Source organism: Myxocyprinus asiaticus, chromosome 34 (assembly GCF_019703515.2).
Source record: "Myxocyprinus asiaticus isolate MX2 ecotype Aquarium Trade chromosome 34, UBuf_Myxa_2, whole genome shotgun sequence".
Taxonomy (NCBI): domain Eukaryota; kingdom Metazoa; phylum Chordata; class Actinopteri; order Cypriniformes; family Catostomidae; genus Myxocyprinus; species Myxocyprinus asiaticus.
Window position 1 is genome coordinate 26,256,537 of NC_059377.1, and position 18,198 is coordinate 26,274,734.

Here is an 18,198-nt window from a genome sequence, read left to right on the forward strand (position 1 = left end):
AGACACGTAACACGTAAGCGACTCTTTTAGATTATATACATACAGAGGCGCAAAAACCATATATGCAAGGTATGCAATGTATAGGGGCGCCATATAAAGGGGGGCACCAGCGGCTCACTAAAGGTGGTGCAATCGGCCTCCTCGACCCCTCCAACATTGCTTGTAAGCATCGAGGAATAAATTCTGATTGGATAAACTTTTAGTTTTTTGCTATTGGTTTGTAGATGAATTAGGAGTTGAAAGCAATTGAAAATACATAGGCAAAAAGGTCAATGAGTATGAAAGGATGAACATTTTTTTATTTATTAGGCATGTTACACCAGCAGAGAAGGTTTTGCTGGCCCTGAGAAATCGCCACTGATATATATATAATTTATACACACAATATACAATTGCTTTATAAAGAGACACAACTCCTGCCAAAGCACTGCGGGAAATCATGATGCTGAAGCGGCCCGTTCACCGGCGAAGCGTCAAGCGGTGAGGCGGTGTAATGTTCACCGGAACACTGCAGGGGAGTGAAGAATCTTCTCATTGTCTTGAAGATTCCACCCCCTGACTCGTGCAGTCTACAGCGAAGCAGTAGAGGGCTTCTAGACGAGAGATGAATCGCTGTCTTGAAGGAAGAAAGTTCTGAGGAATGGTGTTTGCGCACCTGCTTTTATAGCGGACAGCTTCGTGCCTAAAAAAGGCGGGGCTCAAAAACCATAGCCAATATTAGAATATTGCCGTTATTGTAGAGAGGTTTCAACTAGGTCTTGTGGAAGGACACTCCCATACACGTTAGCGCGCAATGTCAAGTGTACTGAGTCATAAGGGAACTACTGGTAGCTAAATCTAAAAAATGTAATCACTTGATTTAATCACAAAAACACCCCAAAATGAACATTTACTCACCCTCATGCCATCCCAGATTTGTATGACTTTCTTCTGCTGAATACAAAAAAGATTTTTTGAAGAATATTTCAGCTCTGTAAGTCCATACAATGCAAGTGAATAGTGACCAGAATTTTGAAGGTCCATAAAACAGATAAAGGCAGCATAAAAGTAATCCATAAGACTCCAGTGGTTAAATCCATGTCTTCAGAATCGATATGATAGGTGTGGGTGAGAAACAGATCAATATTTAAGTCAGTTTTCACCATAAATTCTCCTCCCTGCCCAGTAGGTGGCGATATGCACAAAGAATGCGAATCACCAAAAACAAAAGAAGAAGAATGTGAAAGTGGAGATTGATAGTAAGAAAGAATTTAAATATTTATCTGTTTCTCACCCACACCTATCATATCACTTCTGAAGATATGGATTTAACCACTGAAGTCATATAGATTAATTTTATGCTGCCTTTATATGCTTTTTGGACCTTCAAAGTTCTGGACACCATTCACTTGCATTGTATGGACCTACAGAGCTGAGATATTTTTCTAAAAATATTCGTGTTGAGCAGAAGAAAGAAAGTCAAACACATCTGGGATGGCATGAGGGTGAGTGAATGATGACAGCATTTTCACTTTTGGGTAAACTATCCCTTTACCTGAAGGCAAAATGTCTTACTAGCCACAATATTATAAAAGCTAATAAATGAATTTTATTCAAGTCTGAAGAAGTATTATTTAACATCACTGAAACAACCTGATTTTAAGGATTAGAAACAGTAGAAAGTAGAAACAGCTCCTTAAGGAAACAATTGAATGTTACCACTTTTTTATAGCATATACAACTACTTAATCGAAGAGGAAGCTGCAAGCTTTTACATAACCTGTTGAATTTGTTGAAGGAATCTGTGGGAGAAATGAACATAGCAAAACATGATATGGTGTGCATGACTTTGGAAAAACTATATTTTTATATTATACTATAAAATGTGGTTCAAATCAGAAATGTTATTTAATCCCTTAAACTCTATGGACCCACCCAAAGGGGAGCACTATGTCGCAAACTGAGATTACACTTAAAACATTAAAGTCTCTGGACACATAAGTCAGGCATATGGGGTATCGTTTGAAAGCTTAGAATCAGAACTTTTCATAGTCGATCATCACTTTTGCATCTATGTTACATAAAATAACAAAATATGGGATGAAAACATCTGCGTTGCAAATAAGCGCCCCGTAGAGGTAATGTGGTAGAAATATTCATATGAATATAGAAGTCTTTCACTTAGCACTTAAATGGACAAGTCATATATCAAATGAAAGCCCCCATTCTTAGGAATATGACTGTACAGTTTATTTTGTTTCCCTAATACCACAGTTTGAAAGATTTTCAAAAGAATCACAAAGTGAAATATGATTTCTGTTAAGACATCAAATACAAATGTCTCTTTTATGTGCTGATCACTGCTGCTGTAAGCCACACGTAGCCACAAACATTATATCTGCTCTTACCTTAGGCTGTTTTCTCAAAAATGAGCCATTTTTTACTTTTCTGTGAGCCTGCTTGGGTGAATAATCCAATGTTATATCTTAAATGTCCTGAACAAAATATACAGTCCAGCAGGACAAGCATGCTAAACAAATCATCAGAAAAATATTTTACTGATAAAATGTTATATATCATTGCAAATGGAAGGATCTTTGCATTCTAATGACACCTGGATTGAGCTTCTAGTCCACTCAGAGGCCAAGATATTCTACGAAACAATAGGGGTAGTGCATGAACTGAAAATTAGGCTGAAATCTAAGGAAGAGCATATCTGTGAGGGTTAAAATGTGTTAGAGCTCCACCTACATTTCAGATCTGCATTTTGTGATGGAAGGCGATAGAGAGAAAAACATTCCTAGTACTTGCTGCCATCTAGTGGAATGAAATAAGACTTTTGCTGGGAGATAGAGCAAACAGAACCGAATTACATGCTTACAAAGTTAGGACAACAACAACAAAACATTTTATTTATCATAAGATTGTAAACATCTACATTATGTTTGCAATTAGTCCATAGTATGTGTGAATGGTAAGCTTTTAATTTGAATGTGAAAAATTGCAAGTGGCAGCCCAAAAATGCACCACAGTTCAGCCTAAAAAATTTGGTTACACCAACAAAAGTAATTTTTATGGGTTCGATCATGTAGGAAAAGATCTTTGAGGTAACAATTGCAAGTCACCATTTATTCAATGTATATTTTATAGTAATAAAATAGTAGTGACATTGAAAATTGTTAAACCTATTAGGGGTTGGAATGTGTTTATTATAAGGGATATTTTTTACAAAGTAACATTTTGCACATTTGTATCAATCCAGATTCTTTCAAACACTCAGACATGTACAAAAAAAAATCATATATAAACAAAATCAAGCACACCCATACATCCACACTTCTCTCAAACATCAAAAGTTAACATCAACAGCACTGAGTGACACTTCACTGGCAAATTCAACATAATTTCCCCCCTCCCACTTATTATAATAATCAACCACCCAACCAATCACGACCCTCCATCCCAGAGTCCGACCTCATAACTCATCATGAGTGGCTGTTTCATCTGCCTTGAGTTTAAACTCATCCTCTGTGATTCGCCCATCCTTGTTGCGGTCCTGGTTACCGTACATGTTCTCTATGATGCGTTGAGCTTCAAAACCTGGCGCCAGACGACCTTTGCCCTCTTCCACCTGCTGGAGTATGTATTCTGAAAACTGTAGAAAGGGACAGTCAAACAAGAAGAGGAAAATGAAGAAGGGAAGCAGAATTAAACTATTTGCAAATGTATCATGTACACACACAAACATACAGTCACATGCAATATACCTCATTAGGGTCCACTTGTGAGTCTTTGTTCTTGTCCATTTCACTGAAAAGGTCAGGTGAGACATCATTGTTCCACACAAACATGTAGCCCTCAGGAAGACCCTCCTCCAGCTCCATCATCTCAACATCAAAAACCAGCACAGCACTGCCAGGGACCTCCCCATCTGAGCAAAGAAATGGTACATACTTTAGGAAAGCATGGCAAATATTCTGTTAGTGTGCACTAGAGAGTTTTGAACTGGATGACTAGAGCTGCTTGTACCTTGGACCATCTTATCATTATTCAATTATATGGCCAAAAGTATGTGGCCACCCAAACACTTCTGTTTTTGATTTCAAAATCATCCATTAATTGGGAGTTTGTCCTCCCTTTGCTGCCATAACAGCACCCACTCTTCTGGGAAGACTTTCCACTAGATGTTACAACATGGCTGCAGGGATTTGTTTTCATTTAGATGCAAGAGCACCAGTTAGGTGAGGCGCTGATGTTGGGCAGAGGGGCCTGCTTCTTAATCAATGTTCCAATTCATCCCAAAGGAGTGTGTTATCACAGGTTGTTAGAAAATTAATTTGCATGGTTCTATTGGCTCCCTCTAGTGGGTTACAAATTGCAATATAACTGACTTGTCTGACTTGGGGCTCTAGGTACATTTTCTTCAGAATCAAATACAGTGACAAGGGGGATTTGAATTATGTATATATTTTGAATTATATGTATTTGTGAGTTGTGTCTGTGAGAACAGTATCTTACCAACTCCCATCTCTCCATAGCCAAGGTGAGGTGGAATAACTAGCCTGCGCTTCTCTCCAACACACATTCCCAAAAGCCCTTCTTCCATGCCTATGACCACTTGTCCAGCTCCAAGAACCACATTATATGTTTTGCCAAAGGTGTGCCTACAATTATACACAAACACAGTTGTAAAACATGAATTTAGACATAAACATTTCTAAACACATTAAAGGAATATTCCAGGTTCAGTACAAGTTAAGCTCAGTCGACAGCATTTGTGGCATAATATTGATCACCACAAAAATTTCTTTACAAAAAAAAAAAAAAAAAAAAAAGCAAACATTGAGGTTACAGTGAGGCACTTACAATGGAAGTGAATGGGGCCAATTTTTGGAGGGTTGAAAGGCAGAAATGTGAACCAGATAATTTTATAAAAGCACTTACATGAATTCTTCTGTTAAAACTCATGTATTATCTGAGCTGTAAAGTTGTTTAAATCGTCATTTTTACAGTCATTTTAGGGTTTGTTGAGATTACATCGTTATGGCAACAAAGTTGTAAAATTGGCTATAACTTTACACAGAAATGGTTAGTAAGTGATTTTATCACACTATAATCATGTTAACACACATTTTATGTCTTGTGGCTATACCTTTTAAATATATACTTCCATTCACTTCCACTGTCAGTGCCTCACTGTAATTCAGATTTTTGCTTTTTTAAAGAAAAGGATATTCTTTAGGATTTTTGTGGTAATCAAATCTATGCCACAGTTGCTGTCGATTGAGCTTAACTTTTATTGAACCCCAAATATTCCTTTAATTACCATTCCTTTTTACCCTCATTATTTAGAAATTATATGATTAAACTTGTGATGTTAAGTTGAAAAAGCTATTGGACGGATGGATGGATTGATGAAAGGATGGATGGATAGATAGACTTACGTAGAGCCAATATGAGTGCCATCCATGAGAGTAGCGTTGTAGTGGTATTTAACAAAGTCACCACGTTTTGCATTGTAGGTACAATTCTCTGGCTTCACACTGGTGATCTCAACCTTGTCAGATGGGTTGTGGAAATCAATAATGTGGACATCAAACACTAGCACAGCTGAGCCAGGGATCTTAGTTCCTGTATAAGGGATTAAAAGAGATTTATACAGATTTATAAAGAGAAAAGTAAACTTTATATTCTTTTTTCAGTTTTAACTACCACAAAAGTGATCATACAGTGCATTCATAGCTGTAAATGCAAATGCACATAATGCCCACCTGTGCCCTCCTCTCCATATGCCAGGTGTGGTGGGATAGTTATCCTCCTGCGCTCTCCAGTACACACATCTAGGAGCCCCTGGTCCATTCCTGCGATCACATACCCTTTACCAATGTATGTGTCATATGTACGATTCCTCGAGTAACTGAAACATACAACAACACAAACAGAAGCATTGACACATTATGTGACGTTAGGCTACTAGTTCAGGCTTGATCCTAAATGGGGCATCTGAGGTTTTACTCCTGCCCTACTGTCTTTGAGAAAATCACTTAAGTCAAGCTTTCTCTAGGGAGATTGTCCCTGCCATTAGTGCACTGTAAAACTACAATAACTAAACTACAGGGGATTTACCTGGAGTCAAAGAATGTCCTGTCCAGCAGGGTTCCATTATAATGGTAACGCATGAAGTCTCCAACTTTGCTTTTGCGTGGACAGGGATCTGGAAGGTATTGCACCTCTACAGTGATTTCATCTTTGGGGTTATGAAGGTCCAGCAGAACCACATCAAAGACTAGAGAGGCCTGACCAGGGATGTCACTTCCTGTAGAACAAGATAAACAGATGTTGTAACACTTGTTTTACACATATAAATACTCTTTATATTTATAAAATTATACTCACCATCCCCATTCTCTCCATAGCCAAGGACGGGTGGCATGGTGATTATGCGTTTTTCTCCCACACACATTCCCAAAAGCCCCTGGTCCATTCCCGCAATGAGCCAGCCAATCCCAACATAAGTGTCATAGGTGCGCATGCGTGTGTGACTGCAGAATAAAAGAATCAGAATAACTAATCAGGAACTGCAAATTAGATCTGAGACATCCATAAGGAAAAAAGTATTAATAAATAATAATAATAATAAAAAAAACATAAGTAGACTTAGGAGACATACTTTTTAAATATTTTAATTCTATAATAATAATATATATTTAATATTTTATGCATAAAAGAGATGTGAAATGGTTCCCAAACAGTTCCCTCAAGGATATTCATTAAAGAGATTTAACAGTTGTTAATTTACCTCAGTCATTATATTACATAGCTTATGCAAAAATGGTCCTCCCAACTCTGAACTGTATTTATTAGCTCTTTTCTGAGTGTTTATTGGTTGATCTTAAGTTATGTTAGTGTGGATTGATTCATCTCACCTGGAGTCGAAAAGCGTGCCATCAAGCAGAGTGCCATTATAGTGGTAACGCACATAATCAGACACTTGCACAGTGCGCCCACAGCTCTCTGGCTTATAGTAGGTCTGTATCTGCACCTTGTCCTCTGTGTTCCAAATGTCTAACATTAACACATCAAAGTGAAGGATGGAATCTGGGGGGATGATGTCGCCTGACATGGAATGACAAATACATATTGTGAGAAAAAAAGCAAACCAGAATGGCCACTCTGAAAATCTTTTAAAGGGACAGTTCATCCAAAAATGAAAATTCTCTCATCATTTACACACTTTCATGCCATCCCAGATATGAATGACTTTCTTTCTTCTACTGAACACAAACTAAGATTTTTAGTAGAATATCTCAACACTGTAAGACTGCAAGTGAATGGTGGCCAGAAGTTTGAAGTTTCAAAAAGCATATAAAGGCAGCATAAAAGTAATCCATAAGAATCAATAAGATTAATATTTAAGTCCTTTTTTTTTTTTCTTTTTTAACTATTGATTGTTCTCCCTGCCCAGTAGGTGGCGATATGCACAAAGAATGTGAATTGGCAAAAACAAAAGTTAAATTGGAGATTTATAGTAAAAAAGGACTTAAATATTGATCTGTTTCTCACCCACACATATCATATCTTTTTTGAGGATATGGATTTAACCACTGGAGACATATGGATTACTTTCATGCTGCCTTTATGTCCTTTTGGAGCTTCAAAATGTTGGTACCCATTCACTTGCATTGTGAGGACCTACAGAGCTCAGATAGTCTTCTAAAAATCTTCATTTGCATTCAGCAGAAGAAAGAAATTCATATACTGTACAACTGGGATGGCATGAGGGTAAGTAAATGATCAGTGAATTTTAATTTTTGGGTGAACCATGCCTTTAACTAATTAGAAATTTAACAACTTAATGATTAACTATACTTTTCAATCATAGATCAACTCTTTTTAATCTGTTTACACTTTGTTGTAAGTAGAATGTGTTTTTCATGTTTATTTTTACTGTATTTCTTTAAACTGTGCCAATTCATGGTGGATTTATGAATAATATTCTGTATAGTTCCCATCTCTTTAACGCACAGTGCTTTCCTTGTTTGTTTATTGTGCATGTCTATGGCTCATCCAGGCAGATTTCTTGTATATAGATCAGGATTGGATCTTAGGGGATGCTGGGTGGGCTTAGACCCCCCCCAAATTATACCAATGACCACCCTCAAGTGTAGCATAGGGTCGAATTGTATCATCATGGCGCTAACCTGAACACTAACCCCAACGCTAATGAAATGTGCTGTAACTGAAGACATTTATTTATGATAATTATGATAATTAAATTTTTTGGGTGAACTATCCCTTTAAGAATAATTTCAATCTATTGTGGTCACGTGCAGTGAAAGGATACACATCTGTGTTTGTTCACTGATTCTTACAGCTGTATTGGGCAGACGCACACACTATTTTCACAACTAGTTCCAACAAGTGGACAGGGCTCAACATTCTTCCCTAAAGCACTGTGAGCGTTCACACCCCATTCATTCATCTCAGTCTCTCTCTCTCTCTCTCTCTCTCCACCCTGAGCTCCCATGAACCTCTCTGACTCAGCAGGAGTTCAAGAGAATCATGGGTATTGTAGGTCTCAATGAGGCTCACAGATGTTACCTAATGGCATTTGCTGTTTAAATGTAAATGTGTTGAAAGCATCAACACAGACAGATATTTACTTAACAAAATAGCCTATTGCTGACATGTATCTATGCTAATGTGGTAAACAAAGAGCTGTGCTTACCATAACCTTCCTTCCCGTAGGCAAGCTGAGGAGGGATTTTGATCATCCATCTTGCGTTAACACACATGCCCAATAAAGCTTTGTCCATCCCAGCGATCAACTTCTTCTGACCAACAAACACATTATAGGTGGTGCCACGGTCATAACTGCAAACAGACACACACATTAACAAAAACATTTAGTTAAGTTTTTATTTGTAATACTATATCCACCATTTGATTGATTTTTTATAATCCATTTTGATTTCATAAAAGGGATGCTGACCATGTTGAACAAACCTGAGGAACTATTTTTTTTGCTCTGTGTGTTTCATATATTAAAAATTAGTCATTCCCCTTTCTCTTACCCATATTTATTCATTCATTCATTCATTCATTTGCCGTGTTGGGTAAGCTACAAAAAATAATTCCCAACAAGTTACTAAATACTTCTCTAAAAACTGTAATCAGATTACTTTACTGATTACTTCATTGGAAAAGTATTCATTTTAAAATGTAAGTTACTTTCTAAAACAGTTGTCACAAACATTTACATTTTTCTGATCAACAAATCCAAAATAATGTCCATTTTCTCCTTTACCTGTCACAGAAATGCAAACAGACATACAATAGGCCTACATATAAACATGAATTTACATTTTAATTGTAATACACATAAATAATATATTTTTTAGAAATATTTGTAACAAGTAATGCACTTTCACTGAAAATCAATAACTGTAATCTGATTACAAAAATGTAGTGTATTATACATCTTTTTGTGCCAAAAAGTAGTTAGATTACAGTAACTAATCTTTAATACAATTTTTATCCAATTACACCCAACACTGTTAATTCATTATAATAAATATATTTGCAAATTGTAACATTGCTTTGCATAAGTTGTGAATTCAGATAATGGTTTTTGCCAAAGCAAATGTTTGCATGGTTGAGAATAGTTCCCAAAGGTGGCAAATCTTTGCCTGCGTGGCTCTGGGGTCAACAGATTAAAAACAGGGTTTCTACGCATGGCTTTAGGCCTGGTGAGAAGATGACCAATTTAGCTCAAACATAGATCTTGCACTAACCTAGAGTCAAACTTCTTTCCATCGGGGAACATGCCGATGTAATGGTAGCGAACGAAGTCTCCCGATTTCACCGCCCGCTCACAGCGCTCCGGAGTGGAAGTCTTCTCTATCACGATGTCATCTAACGGTACAGGCGGCGCTTTGCACGCTACGAAAGTCACTAGGAAAGCTAAAAGAATCATATTTAGCATTAACCGTGTCATCTTACGTCTATGTTTTCTTGCAAAAGGCTGGTTGATCCTCTCCTGCGATGAGCTGCAGCAGAGTTTCCTCAAACCCTCTCACACGCTATGATTGAGAGGGGGAAGTGTGTAGACGTGGTAACGCTGAACGGCTCTTCAAACTCCCTCTAACTTCTTCCTATGTGTCCAGTGGTGTCACTTTACACGGAGAATGCGCAGGAAAGGGCTCGATTTTGCTCAGGAAATGCGGAAACACAGGCCTAGAGGCTGGAATGCCTTCTACGTGGCACAGAGAGGGGCGGCTCAAACTTTGATGGGGGTTTTATGAGCAAGTAATTGTAGAAGGCCCATCACGCAGTGCAAGACGTCCTTTGTTGCTTTACATATTTTAAACCAGTTCTACATTCCCCTCAGGTGCCTGTATTATAGTGAAATAGGCTTTAATAAAGGTTTATGTTATACAGTATAAGATACAAGCTATTCTTCTTACATCCAATACATTTATTCACTTTGACCAGCTACATTTAAAAGGAATATTCAGGGTTCAATGCAAGTTGAGCTCAGTCGACAGCATTTGTGGCATAATGTTGATTACCACAAAAAAGTCATTTCGACTTGTCCCTCATTTCCTTAAAAAATAAAAAGAGTAAAACTCTGGGTTACAGTGAGGCACTTTCAATGGAAGTGAATGGGGGCCAATCCATAAACGTTAAAATACTCACTGTTTCAAACGTATAGCCACAAGATGTAAACGATAAGCATATTAAAATGATTTTAGTGTGATGAAATCACTATACTAACCATTTTTGTGTAAAGTTATATCCATTTTTACAACTTCTTGCCATGGCGACGTAACGCCGTAAACCCAATAAAACTAAAATGACCGCAACAATGACAATTTAGACTATTTTACAGCTCAAATAATACACGAGTTTTAACAGAAGCATTAATCTAAGTGCTTTTATAAAATGCTAAGCTTCACATATCTGCCTTTAAACCCTCCAGAAATTGGCCCCATTCACTTCCATTGTAAGTGTATCACTGTAACCAAAATGTTTGCTTTTTTTAATTAAAAGGAGGGAAAATTCGAAATGATTATTTGCGGTAGGCCTAATCAACATTATGCCACATATGCTGTTGATTGAGCTTATACCTGGAATCTTCCTTTAATGCCTCATGATAGCTGGTACTTGGTTATTTAATCGCTATTTTGGTTCTTTTCTGTTTTTCAGTCCTTTGTAGAGCAGAAATCAAATCAGTGCAATCTCTTTTCTTTTGTCGTATATGGGGAAGGGATGGGCTCACTTTGGGGACGTGGAGAGGTTGCAGGCGGTTCTTGCTCCTTTTCTAAACTCATGCATGGGATTCCCAAACGGGACCATGGCCTCCTCGTTGCACTGCCTGAGGCTCTTATTTCTTTTATTCTGTTTTTGTTTTTGCGTTCTTGCACAGTATGAAAAATACAATTTCCGCAGTTTCCCGCGACATGAGCTGATGCCTCTCGAATCGGCGTATCGCCACGCACTAGACAAGTACAATGAGGAAAAGTGGCCAGAGACTGTGGAGTTTCTGGAAGTGAGTCTTCGGCTGTACCGGCTGCTCCGGGACAGCGAGGCCTTCTGCAACCTAAACTGCAGCACGGTGCGCCTCGACGACGAGACGCGCTTCACCGAGTTCCCCGAGCTGCACGCCTTCGGTAATGTGATGAAGCGGGCGCAATGTCTGAAGCGATGTAAACAGGGGTTACCAGCCTTCAGACAGACGATGCCCAGCCGTGAAACCATCGAGGAGTTTGAGAAACGGGAACCCTACAAGTTTCTGCAGTTTGCCTACTTTAAAGTGAGTCTACAGTACATAAACTTTCACTCTTACTCTAGGCTTACTGTAGGCTATTCTTAAAAACCAACATCAGTTTAAACAGTAATGTTACGTGTATGGCACTCCTGAGGTTAATATTTGAATGTTTTATGGTTGCATACACTTACAAAAACGTACTGTCTGTGGCAGTACCATGGTACAGTAATGGCAATACCATGGTATTTTGACATATACAATGGTACTATAAATAATCTACTTCAAAGAATACTATGTCCAAAAAAATGATAGTACCATGGTGTTTTGGGGAATTTTTGGTTATTAAGTCTTGTGTTGGGGTTTTGGTTTTTAACACAATGGATTATTATGATTTTTTTTTTCAGAGTGATAACTTGGCTAAGGCTGTGTCTGCTGCGCACACTTTCCTCTTGAAGCATCCAGATGATGAGATGATGCAGAGGAACATGAACTATTACAAGAGCTTACCTGGGTCTGAGGAACATATGAAAGACCTGGAGACTAAGTCATATGAGGCAAGACATCTGTTCATACAAGGGGGGGGGGGGCTAGGGTGATTGTACTTGGGGGGGTATTGTAAAGCAGTTGGGGGTGGGATGTAGGGGGCTAGGGTGATTGTACTTGTTAGTCTTGATTATCCCCTGTATTCATACATAAAATGGGGGAATATATTGCTGGGAAATCAAATCCTCACATAATGTCAAGCATTGATACACTGAAAATAAATGTCAGTCTACCTTTAAAATGTGTTAACCTCCTTAGGGGCCTGGGTAGCTCAGCGAGTATTGACGCTGACTACCACCCCTGGAGTCGCGAGTTCGAATCCAGGGCATGCTGAGTGACTCAAGCCAGTTCTCCTAAGCAACCAAATTGGCCCGGTTGCTAGGGAGGGTAGAGTCACATGGGGTAACCTCCTTGTGGCCGCGATTAGTGGTTCTCGCTCTCAATGGGGCACGTGGTAAGTTGTGTGTGGATCGCAGAGAGTAGCATGAGCCTCCATGTACTGTGACTCTCCGCGGTGTCATGCACAGCGAACCACGTGATAAGATGCATGGATTGACGGTCTCAGAAGCGGAGGCAACTGAGACTTGTCCTCCACCACCCGGCTTGAGGTGAGTAACCACACCACCATGAGGACCTACTAAATAGTGGGAATTGGGTATTTCAAATTGGGAGAAAAAGGGGATTAAAAAAAAAAGTGTTAACCTCCAATTGTTACCCTAAGGAGCTATTTCTATTTCTGATCTAACCCTTAACATTTATTTTGTTGGTGTAACCTATTGGATTAAGGTTGATTTAGTGACGTTAAATAATGTTTTGACTTTAATCAAACCAGTTAATTTATATGTTACCACATGAAGCACATTTTTATTTAACATTTTATAAATGTGCTACATGTGGTAACATCTAAATTAACTGAACTCCAAAATATTATTTAACATCACTGAATCAACCGGAATGCATTAAGTTACACAATCAAAACCAATTTTAAGGGTTAGATCACGGAGAAATAACCTCTGAAGGAAACAATCGCAGGTTACCACTTTTTATAGTTTACAAAGTAGTTCTTAAGTAAACATTTCTGCCCTTCTGCCTAAAATGGTTAATGCACCAATGTTAGCGATGTAAACCAAACAAATTACACTTACAATTACAATGTCAGTGATGTAAACGTGATTTAAATGACATTAATATACATTGCATTGGCATCAGATATTTTACTGTTTTACTGTGCGATCCAAGCTTAATTAAAGTTTTGATTCCCCCCAAAAGGAAAATTCTGTCATCATTGAAATTTGTTATGAAATAACAAAAAATGTTAGACAGACTCAGTCACCATTCACTTTCATTGCAACTTTTTTCTTAAATCAAAGTGAATGGTGACTGACGTTACGTCCATAATAATCCGGATACATTTGAAAATGCAGTTTTCATTTTTGAAACGCTCACCGTCCACACTGCCGTTTTCAAGCGTTTTCCAAAAGTTACTCGTCCACACTGAAATGTCTGAAACTGCTTAAATCCCGTAACTCGCCATTCCATGTACGGTCTGAAACGCAATTGTCCTCATGTTTTGTCACCGGACAGCAATTCCGAGTAAACTTCCCATCACCTCTGAAGGCATGCAATGTGAAGGTTGTACAAAGTAACATTTATCTTTAACAATGCTATCAAAATGAATATTAGGCACAACAACAACGGCGCTACAACATCTTGATTGTTTTGGGTTAAATGGTATGACAGTATTTTCATTTTTGGGTGAACTATCCCTTTAAATGTATAGAATTGTAATAAATGTGTTATATGTAATTAATGGGGCTTCATGCTTAATGGTAGTTGTCAACTTATTCAGATGCTGTTCATTCGGGCTGTCCGGGCATACAATGGTGATAACTTCAGGACATCTGTGTCAGATATGGAGTTGGCACTTCGAGACTTTTTCAAGGTGTTTGATGAGTGCATCGCAGCTTCAGAGGGATCCAGACAGATCAAAGACTTCAAAGACTTTTACCCCTCCATTGCAGGTTGGCACATACCCGTTGTTTTGAAACATAGCAATGATACATCAATGTTACTTTTCTTGTCTGTTTTTTCTCTCTGTAGATCATTACACTGAGATTCTGGAGAGAAAGGTTCGCTGTGAGAGTGAACTGACACCAGTTGTTGGTGGATTTGTTGTTGAGAAGTTTGTGGCAACTATGTACCACTATCTCCAGTTTGCCTATTATAAATGTAAGTCTAAAGATTCTCTGTTTAAAGTTGAAGATTTGATATCCCAGCTTAAAGGGATAGTTCATCCAAAATGTAAAATTTTCTCATTTACTCCCCCTCATGCCATCCCAGATGTGTATGACTTTCTTTCTTCTGCTGAACAGAAATGAAGATTTTTTGAAGAATATTTCAGCTCTGTAGGTCCATACAATGCTAGTGAATGGTGGCCAGAAATGTGAAGGTCCAAAAAGCACATAAAGGCAGCATAAAAGTAATTCAAATGACTCCAGTGGTTAAATCCATGTCTTCAGAAGCGATATGATAGGTGTGGATGAGAAACAGATACATATTTAAGTCTTTTAAATTTAAATAATAAGTCTTTTACATTTTTACTATAAATCTCCTCCACTTTCACATTCTTCTTCTTTTTTTTCTTTTTTTTTTTTGCTGGTTTGCTTTGTTCTTATCGCCACCTACTGGGCAGGAGGAGAATTTATAGTAAAAAATGACTTAAATATTACTTCTAAAGACATGGATTTTATCCCTGGTGTCATATGAATTAATTTTATGTGGCCTTTATTTGCTTTTTGGACCTTCAAAGTTCTGGCCACCATTCACTTGCATTGTTTGGAATTACAGAGCTGAAATATTCTTCTAAAAATCTTTGATTGTGTTCATACACTCTTTCTGTCACCAAGACAAATTCCTTGTATGTGTAAGCATACTTGGCAATAAAGCTCATTCTGATTCTGATTCTGATACAAATCATACATATCTGTGATGGCATGAGGATGAGTAAATGATGAAGAGAATTTTCATTTTTGGGTAAACTATTCCTTTAAACTATATATGTGAATCTTGAATGTGAATTATTTCTTCAATCTCCTTCAGTGAATGATTTGAAGAATGCTGTACCATGTGTGGCCAGCTACATGCTCTTTGATCCCAATGATGAGGTGATGAAGAATAATGTGGAGTATTATCGCTACCATAGAGATAAATTTGGTCTCACTGTGGAGGACTTCTTGCCTAGAGTGGTGAGTGCCTCAAATCAAATCCCACTTCATAAGCAGTTACCTTTCAATGTCTGATATTTTACTGATAATGTGTCCTCAAATGTTGACAGGAGGCAGTACGGTACCACAATCAGACAACATTACAGCTGCAGCTGCTTGAATTTGCCAGACAGAAGCTCCTGCATGATGATGATGAGGTAACATTTGCCCAGTGTTTGTGTGTGTGTGTTTTTTTTATTTTTTTTTATTCAATAGTTTGTTGAATATTCACGTGTGTGTATCTGTTTTACAAATATTCAGAGAAGTAGTTGTAATAATACTTTTGACCACTGGGGTGTAGCCCATGCTTACAGGGTAAACCTGTGGTGGATTCAATATTTACGGCTTTGCTGCGCCCTCTAGTGGCGGAAAATATTTAATCGAAAGCGTTGCTCGATTGGAGTGCAGTGAAATGATTGCTTGTAAAATTAGAAGATTAGATTTTGATTCAACCATTCTCTCTGCCTCCCTCTTTCTCCAACCCCTCTTTTGTTCCAGGGTGAAGTTTTAGAGTTTCTTGATGAATACCTTATTGCTGAGGAAGATTAAAATGTTGAATGTGCACTGAAAAAACATTGAAGAGTGTGAAAAATGTCACAAAGGTATTTTCAGTACTGTACAATTTTGCCCTCTTGTATTTATTTTGGGATTGGTGATAACAGTACCAAAGTACAAATTGTTCACAACGCAAATGTTCAAAAAGATAATGAATACTCTGATCATTCACTGTCATATCAGAAATCACTGCCGTGTTTTTATTTGTTGGTTGGACTGTTTTAATAAAGGGTCTTTTAAATATTATGTGCTTTCCTATTTTGAATTTAAACTCATTTTATTTAGAGACCTACAGAACTGAGATATTCTTCTAAAAATATTAATTTCTGTTCACCAGAAGAGAGAAAGTCTTACACATCTGGGATGGCATGAGGGGGAGTAAATGATGAGACAATTTTCATTTTTGGGTGAACTATCCCCAAATATAGTCTTTGATCTTTCCAATTTTTGACAAGCCTAACACAGTCTTTTCGTACCAAATAATGGCTTAACTATGTCGCTGATAACTTAGCAAATGTTTATTTGTCCATATGTCAAAATATATGTAAAAGTTTAGGACTACAAATGAAATCATGCAAACTCATGTACAACCGCAATTCCAAAAAAGTTGGGACAGTATGAAAAATCCTAATAAAAACAAAAAGGAGTGATTTGTAAATTATATTCACCATTTGCTATATTGAAAGGACTACAACTACACATTATATGATGTTTTACCTTGTGAATTTTATTGTTTTTTGAAAATGTACAGTATTTTCTAATCAGATGATTGCAACACGCTCCAAAAAAGTTGAGACGAGCAATTTAAGATTAATAACAATTTGACGAGTTGAAATAACAAGGCGATGTGAAACAGGAGATGTTAAACAAGTGAGGCAATCAAGTTATAGTATTGTATACTGCCTCCAAAAACAGCCTAGTCCTTCAAGAGCAAGGATCGTTCAAGACTTGTCAATTTGCCAACAGATGCTTCAGCACTTTGAGAACAATGTTCCCCAAAGACAAATTGAAAGGATTTTTGGCATTTTTTTGTCCCTCTACAGTGCATAATATAGTTACAAGATTCAAGGAATCTGGTCAAATCTCCAAAAACCATTTCTGAATGCGCGTGATCTCTGATCCCTCAGACGTCACTGTCTTAAAAAACGTCATTCATCTGTAATGAATATCATGAATATGGGCTTGGGATTACTTTAGTAATCCTTTGTTAGTCAACACCACTCACCGCTGCATCCACAAATGCAAGTTAAGACTTTACTATGCAAAGCAGAAGCCCTACATCAACACTGTCCAGAAGTGCTGCCAACTTCTCTGGGCCCGGTCTCATCTTAGATGGAAAGTAGAACAGTGGAACTGTGTTTTTTGGTCTGATGAGTCCACATTTAAGTTTTTGAAAAACAAAGCTGTTGTGTTATGCGGGCCAAAGAGGAAAAGGGCCATCCAAGCTGTTATTAGCGTCAGGTCCAAAAGCCAGTGTCTGTATGGGCCAGGGGTGTGTCAGTGCCCATGGCATGGGTAACTCGCACATCTGTGAGAACACCATGAATGCAGACAGATATGTAAAAATTTTGGAGCAACGTATACAGTGCATCTGGAAAGTATTCACAGCGCTTCACTTTTTCCACATTTTGTTATGTTACAGCCTTATTCCAAAATGGATTAAATTAATTATTTTCCTCAAAATTCTACAAACAATACCCCATAATGACAATGTGAAAGAAGATTGTTTGAAATCTTTGCAAATTTATTAAAAATAAAAAATGAAAAAAAATCACATGTACATAAGTATTCACAGCCTTTGCTCAATACTTTGTTGAAGCACCTTTGGCACCAATTACAGCCTCAAGTCTTTTTGAGTATGATGCTACAAGCTTGGCACACCTATTTTTGGGCAGTTTCTCCCATTCTTCTTTGCAGGACCTCTCAAGCTCCATCAGGTTGGATGGGGAGCGTCGGTGCACAGCCATTTTCAGATATCTCCAGAGATGTTCAATCGGGTTCAAGTATGGGCTCTGGCTGGGCCACTCAAGGACATTCACAAAGTTGTCCCATAGCCACTCCTTTGTTATCTTGGCTGTGTGCTTAGGG

At 37.9% G+C, this 18,198-nt stretch overlaps 2 protein-coding genes across 2 annotated transcripts; one reads left to right on the plus strand and one right to left on the minus strand.

Annotated features, from left to right (window-relative positions):
* Positions 1–2,243: 2,243 nt before the first annotated feature.
* Positions 2,244–10,164, minus strand: LOC127425413 (peptidyl-prolyl cis-trans isomerase FKBP9-like). Its single transcript, XM_051671415.1, has 10 exons — positions 9,774–10,164; positions 8,708–8,853; positions 6,906–7,095; positions 6,376–6,521; positions 6,106–6,295; positions 5,751–5,896; positions 5,424–5,610; positions 4,498–4,643; positions 3,747–3,910; positions 2,244–3,634 (listed from the first exon to the last, which is right to left on the minus strand). The coding sequence occupies exons 1-10, from the start codon at positions 9,974–9,976 to the stop codon at positions 3,455–3,457; spliced, it is 1,698 nt and encodes a 565-aa protein (XP_051527375.1). The 5' UTR covers positions 9,977–10,164; the 3' UTR covers positions 2,244–3,454.
* A 1,060-nt stretch (positions 10,165–11,224) lies between these two features.
* On the plus strand, positions 11,225–16,356 carry LOC127425428 (cartilage-associated protein-like). The gene is made up of 7 exons (XM_051671443.1): positions 11,225–11,794; positions 12,154–12,303; positions 14,142–14,313; positions 14,393–14,521; positions 15,392–15,537; positions 15,627–15,713; positions 16,054–16,356. Exons 1-7 carry the CDS (start codon positions 11,240–11,242, stop codon positions 16,102–16,104), a joined length of 1,290 nt encoding a protein of 429 aa, XP_051527403.1. The 5' UTR covers positions 11,225–11,239; the 3' UTR covers positions 16,105–16,356.
* The last annotated feature ends 1,842 nt before the right edge of the window (positions 16,357–18,198 follow it).

Coding starts and splice junctions, on each gene's coding strand:
- LOC127425428 (XM_051671443.1), top strand. CDS start 11,240: ATGGGGAAGGGATGGGCTCACTTTGGGGACGTGGAGAGGTTGCAGGCG. Junction 11,795..12,153: donor TGCAGTTTGCCTACTTTAAA/GTGAGTCTACAG, acceptor TTTTTTTTTCAG/AGTGATAACTTGGCTAAGGC. Junction 15,714..16,053: donor TCCTGCATGATGATGATGAG/GTAACATTTGCC, acceptor CTTTTGTTCCAG/GGTGAAGTTTTAGAGTTTCT.
- LOC127425413 (XM_051671415.1), bottom strand. CDS start 9,976: ATGACACGGTTAATGCTAAATATGATTCTTTTAGCTTTCCTAGTGACT. Junction 7,096..8,707: donor CTACGGGAAGGAAGGTTATG/GTAAGCACAGCT, acceptor ATTCCATGTCAG/GCGACATCATCCCCCCAGAT. Junction 4,644..5,423: donor GGCACTCATATTGGCTCTAC/GTAAGTCTATCT, acceptor GTATAATTGTAG/GCACACCTTTGGCAAAACAT.